Raw genomic sequence first — 6,595 nt, forward strand, 5'->3', positions numbered from 1 at the left:
GCCTCCAGAGTAGCTGGGACGACAGGCACACCCCACCATGCCTGATTAATGTTTTATTTTTTGTAGAGATAAGTTCTCACTATGTTGCGCAAGCTGGTCTTGAACTCCTGGACATAAGCAATCCTCCCACCTCAGCCTCTCAAAGTGCTGGGATTATACATGTGAGCCACCACACCCGGCTGCAGTTTAGCTTTTTAAACAAGATATATTTTAATCTGGAAAGATGTCTATAAAATATTTTTAAACGGGAAAAAATTTCAGAGTTATATAGCATTATTCCAAATGTATTTTTAATAAGAAAACGCAAAACAAGGATGATACACATGTATGTATACATAACTAAGCACCGAAATATTATGGAAGAAATAACATTAGTTACTTCAGGAGAGATTGTGGGAAGAAAGAGACATTAATATTTGTCATATGTTCCCATATTGTTTTATTTACTATGAGTGGATATTACTTTGGCAATTAAAGTAACAGAATAAGATTTTTTTTAAACTAACCTTTTTCTATTAAAGCATGTACTAAATGGCACTATAGGTTTGCAAATAATGCTAAAATAATTATGGCTAAAACTTTGCAGAAACAAATCATGAAATATCTATAAAAACTATTAAACTTCAATATTTTTATAATGGTAAATGCTAAGTGAAGTTATCATAACAAGCTAAGGTCAATTTTAAATTATCATGCAACATATCCTTTTCCAAATACTCTTTATTATTTTAAGGTAAGATTATCTGAAGGTTCAAATATATAACAAGATATCTTAATTCACACGAAGAAAAAGTATGCTTCAATTTGACAAATTCCAGGTCTAGCAAAAACAAAACATGAAAGATTAGAGAGTGTATTCTGGGCGCGGTGGCTCACGCCTGTAATCCCAGCACTTTGGGAGGCCGAGGCAGGCAGATCACGAAGTGAGGAGATCAAGACCATCCTGGCCAACATGGTGAAACCCTGTCTCTACTAAAAATACAAAAAAAGTAGCTGGGTATAGTGGCGTGCGCCTGTAATCCCAGTTACTCGGGATGCTGAGGCAGGAGAATCGCTTGAACTTAGGAGGCGGAGGTTGCAATAAGCCGAGATCGCGCCACTACACTTCAGCCTGGCGACAGAGCGAGCCTCCGTCTCAAAAAAAGAAAAAAAAAAAACGGTGTAGTCTAATCATTCAAACCCTTCACCCACCACCACACACACACAAAAAAGAAAAGCCATCCTGATTTGTTCTCTGTGTCATCAAAGTCAATATTGAAGGAATGGCCGCTGTTGCTGATGATTTTAGCTGACCTTGGGTCATACTTGATACTAAGTGGTCGGAGGGAAGAGTCATATTTCACTTCTTTGGTTTTAGTCTCAATCGGAGATTGCTGATCACCATCAGCAATAGGGAAAAATTCCTTCCAGTGAATACGACCTTAAATACATAGGACCAAAAGAAAAGGATTAAATTAGTTATTTCTTCAACAAACATACATTGAGTATAACACACTGTGCTTGAAATTGAAGAAAACACAAAGATTAATAAAATGAGATTCTTGTCTTCAGGACCTTGGCATCTAATTGTTTTTTTTACAAGATTAGTTGTTTTATTATAGATGTGGGAAACTCTTGGTGTGCCTTAAGTCATGTTCAGAATTAAAGTAACGCTTGTAGACAAAAGAGTCTGTAAATTTTATAAAGTACTCTCCAAAGGTAACCTTCTACCAAACTAAAAACAATAATACAATTCATCATTGAAAACAATGACATTCAGTCTCAGCTCCAAGAATGAGCTGTTGCTCCAGAGTTCAAGTTTGCAGACTGGAAGAGTCAAAAAAAGCTGGGAAAGCCATAAAGCAAAGAAAGGGTGTCATTCTTAAAGATGCTGTGCTTACTTCTTTATTCTTCCTTCTATCACTCAGTGCTATCTTCTAGTGTCACTCAGGCCTCCACTCAATTACTTGTGATGTGCAACAGGCATACCAAGGAAACATACAAATTTTTCACCTAGGATAATCCAAATAAAATGGCTGCACCGTGTCAGGAAATGTAATATTGTTGATTATCTGCAGTGGAGTCAGATTGTAATTTATTTCTCTGTTTCTTCATTTCAGAAGGTTCTTCTATGGTTATTTTGCCAATGTTACATTTGAATTTCAACACAAGAGAAAGGTGTCATCCTGGTCCTCTATTCAAAATGTCAAAATCGTATCAATTTCACAAATCAGACATGTTAGGGAAATTGAAACGAGCCAATCAGCTGACAGTTCCCTTTTCAATCCTCTTCACTTCTTTGGAAGACTCTATAAAGTCTTGCCTCTCAAAATCAGCAGCAAAACTGTAGTTTCATGTAAGTTCCACGTCATTCTACAGATGTGAGTCACTTTATAGGTTATAGGTTCTTATTCTCTCTACTATTCCTGAAATTTATACAGCTATCACCACCTACACTGGGCTACTGACTAAGGTTTACCCACCTACTTTGCTAACCAATCTTTCACTAAAAATTAAGTACTAATTAAAACATCATAGCATGACAATTAATTAAACATGTTACTAAAACAACCAAAAACATTTTAAAATGATAAAATTTAGAGTGATATTTAAAGAAATGCAATATATCACAATCATCAACAAACTTTAAAGCATAAAATTCTAAATGTTTTTTTTTTTTTTTTGAGACAGGTTCTTGCTCTGTTGCCCAGGCTGGAATGCAGAGGTGTGATCTCAGCTCACTCCAGCCTCAACTTCCCAGACTCAAACAATCCTTCCACCTCAGCCTCCCAAGTAGCTAAGAGTACAGGTGTGCACCACCACACCCAGCTACTTTTATAAAAAACTTTTTTTGTTGAAAGTCTCACTATAGGCTGGTCTCAAACTCATGGGCTCAAGTGACCTGCATGTCTCAGCTTCCTGAATTGTTGGGATTACAGGCATGAGCCACCATGCCTGGCCCAAACTCTAAATCTAATACTGCTTACTATGCCTCATTTTTGCAAAAGAGAACTCACACATACATACATTCTTTCATATATCCTTCAGGCACAAAAAGTCATAGCATAAATATATAACTACACACTCAGCTTAAAAGATGTCATCTGACAAACTGGACTTCAAAGCCACTTGAGCATCAAAAGTCCTTGCTTAGAATGTATTACAGAAAAAGCCTTGTTTATTCAATACTTTTACCATCTTTCTGAGTACTTTTTCTATATATAACCTAGATCTTTTTTCCCCCTTAATTCAGAAAAAGCCTTCTATTTCACTGCCACCAAGTAAGAGTTAACCTAACAAAAATTCAATTTCAAATACGCAATGCATGTGTCACAACATGCAGGTGACATTCTTCCAATCAATAGAGTTGCTTTCTTCTCCTAATTGCTTTGCTCTCCTATTTCCAGTCATTTATAAACAGAACTATTTTTAAAAGAAGTCAAACCAAAATAAAATAAAAGTAATAATACTTTGTATCACATTCCCAATATTATCTAGTAACTACCATAGTCAGTTCAGTACCCTGCCTCTTAAAGAGGTCCCCTTTTTCAATCTTTCCAAAAAAAATTTCCTCCTCCTCCTCCTCCTCCTTGTCCCCCCCATGACCCTGCAGGCTAGTCTGGAACTCCTGGCCTCAGGCAATCCTCCCATCTCAGTCTTTTGAGTAGCTAGGATTACAGGTGGAAGCCACCAGAATTCTTTTATTTATTTATTTATTTTTTGAGATGGAGTTTCGCTCTTGTTGCCCAGGCTGGAGCGCAATGGCGTGATCTCGGCTCACTGCAACCTCTGCCTCCCAGGTTCAAGCAATTCTCCTGCCTCAGCCCCCCAAGTAGCTGGGATTACAGGCATGCGCCACCACGCCCAGCTAATTTTGTATTTTTAGTAGAAACGAGATTTCTCCATGTTGGTCAGGCTGGCCTTGAACTTCCAATCTCAGGTGATCCACCCACCTTGGCCTCCCAAATTGCTGGGATTACAGGTATGAGCCACCGCACCCGGCCAGCATAATTCTTAATTAGAGATATGTGGTGGTTGCTCAACTGATTTAGGAACTTTTAAATACCTACAGTGATATACACTTTTCAGTGATGTCACATTCCCTAAACTAAACATAATAAAGTAGTCAAAGGTTAGGGGAAGAATCCTAAGTTATTTGTGAAGGCAGTACCCTTTCAGGGCTTCAAGTCTTGATGTTTCATTTTATCAGTGTTGCTATTCCCAGCTTAAGTTTCCTTTTATCTGCTCAGTCACCGGTTTTACCAATGTTTGTGGCTCATGCCTGTAATTCCAGTACTTTGGGAGGCCAAGGCAGGTGGATCACTTGATGTCTGGAGTTCTAGACCAGCCAGGCCAACATGACGAAACCTTGTCTCTACTAAAAAGTCAAAAATTAGCCAGGCATGGTGGCTCATGCCTATAATCCCAGCTACTTGGTGGGGCTGAGGCTGGAGAATTGCTTGAACCCAGGAGATGGAGATGGCAGGGAGCCAAGATAGTGCCACTGCACTCCAGCCTGGGCAACAGGGCAAGACTCGTCTCAAAAACAATAAACAAACAAACAAAAAACTTGCCTAGTTAGTAGATAATACATTTCCAATAGGATTTTCCCAATCTTTCTGTGAAGACCACACCTTTTAGTAAGGATGTTGTATTCAGAGAGAGATTGCATCTAAAAGAAGGGAATGGCTAATTCCTAACAGAACAATTCCTAACAGAAATACAAAATCACTCCTTATTAATGGCTTTGCTAAGATGAATTTTTAAAATTCCTGAAATAAGCTTCATTCAGGTGAATAATTTCTAACCTTCTAAAGAGTAATCAATATCCATTGATTGAAATACCCTTCTTCTTCCTAACTACCATAAAGGCGCAGTTGGGACTCAATGACTATTAAATAACTCTAATAAAAACGACTTCAGCAGAGAGGGAAATGAAAAAAGATTTGTCATATTTTCCCCCTAAACATTCACTGGAAATTAGCAAAATGTAAGATTATAATTATGGCCTTAATCAAGAAGAAATCTGACTATATACCTTTTATTATTAAAGTTATAAATGTCACCTGCTGCCATTTTTAAACTAGCATGTTTAAAAACAGGCTACAATTAGAAATTAAACAGGCTACAATTAGAAATGGAATTTTTCTGTTAGTTTGTGAAATTAAACTTTCTATAAAATTTGACCATTCTATACTGTTTAATCATGTACATGCTAATAGAAGGAAAGTATTATTGTCACTGCGATTATTTCAAATAATGATTATTTAAACAATCAGTTCAGTTTAACGTAGGAACAAGAAAAAATGTTTTACTTTTGATAATGTGTGATATACAAGAAGAAAAGTGTATGTCATTATTATTTATCCTATTAATACATTTCTATCAATGAATTATAATTTCAGTAATCCTTTGCTCACCCTGCAAGGATGAGCGTGGAAAGAGAGGAAGAGTGGAGAAGTAGCCCACAATGTAACTTCATTTCCCAGCGAGAACCTGAACCCTTACTAAAGTCCCCAGTAGTAGTCAGCCAACTGCAAATTGCTGTGGGAATATTTACAGTAACAGCTATTAGGAAACATGCAGTATTTTGTTTGCCACGAAGCCAACTTAATCTTCAGTGTCACAATGCAAGCTAAGATTTCCTAAATATATTTTCAAAGATTTTCTATGATTTGTTTCTCCTAAGTGAATAGTGAGCTTAAAAGACTGAAAGCGAACTTGTCCTTATTTCATTAAAGTGTGTCATCAGACTTCTAATCTCCAAGCCTGTAATTGATAAGTGGCTGTTACTAGGCAAAGTCCTTGGCTTTTCAGATGAAGGTGAACGCACACGTATGAACACTTGGGAGTTTGGGGAATCCTGATAGAGATAACACACACCATCGCTCACATCCACTACCAACAACCCGTCTACCCTGACAAGACTGCTCTCCGCTGCCTGCACTGGGCTCCGAGTTGTGCTGCTTAGTTTAAAGAGGAACCGAAAAGTTTCTCAATGTGCGAGCCCAGTGTGTGGTCGGCGAGCGCAGGGGCGTCGCGCTAGTCCTCTCGCCCCCCGCACAAAGCCCGCCTTGGATCAGGAAAAGGCTCTCACCGTTGTGCTCGCGGTATCCCCAGCTGAGCCTCAACATCGTCCCTCGGGGTGGAAGGCAGGGGAAGATGTGACTGAGCAGCGAGAGAGCGGAGGGAGCAGGGAGGGGCCCCGGAGGGAGCCTGCTGGGGCGGGACCGCGGGGCGCCGGCGGCCGGAGTGCGAGACCGTGAACCCGGCCCGGGGCGCTCCCGCCTGCGTCCTCCAGGAGGCAGATGGGTGCGGGGAAGGCGCCCGCGCCGCTGGCTGAGTCCTGGGCGCGAGTTGTTCATAGTTTGGACTCGGTAATGAGATATTTGAGTTAGAGAGAGAGACGGAGAGAGAAAGGTTTCCGGGGGGAATCTCCTGCCTTCTGAGAAGGAGTCACTCGGGAGAGGAAAGTGTCGCCTAGAGGGCTTCCAGGAAGTAAATGAGTCACCAGATCCTGGAACTGCCAGGCTGGGAGGTGGGGATCCCGGTGGAGGCGCAGAAGAGGTCGGTGATGGTCGTGGCAGTGGTGATTACAAATACAAAACAATAATGA

General features: G+C 39.9%; 1 protein-coding gene across 1 annotated transcript in view; it reads right to left on the reverse strand.

The window, feature by feature from the left end:
* LOC129060971 (carbonic anhydrase 13-like) overlaps positions 1 to 6,113 on the reverse strand; it is a 36,350-nt gene extending 30,237 nt beyond the window's left edge. Inside the window, exons 1-2 of the mRNA XM_054561543.2 lie at positions 6,077 to 6,113; positions 1,225 to 1,420 (exon numbers count right to left, since the gene is read on the reverse strand). Of these exons, the coding sequence (XP_054417518.2) occupies positions 1,225 to 1,420; positions 6,077 to 6,113 (233 nt within the window). The remainder of the gene's footprint in view (positions 1 to 1,224; positions 1,421 to 6,076) is intronic.
* Positions 6,114 to 6,595: the final 482 nt, after the last annotated feature.

The sequence above is a fragment of the Pongo abelii genome, chromosome 7, assembly GCF_028885655.2.
Source record: "Pongo abelii isolate AG06213 chromosome 7, NHGRI_mPonAbe1-v2.0_pri, whole genome shotgun sequence".
In the NCBI taxonomy this organism is placed as follows: Eukaryota; Metazoa; Chordata; class Mammalia; order Primates; family Hominidae; genus Pongo; species Pongo abelii.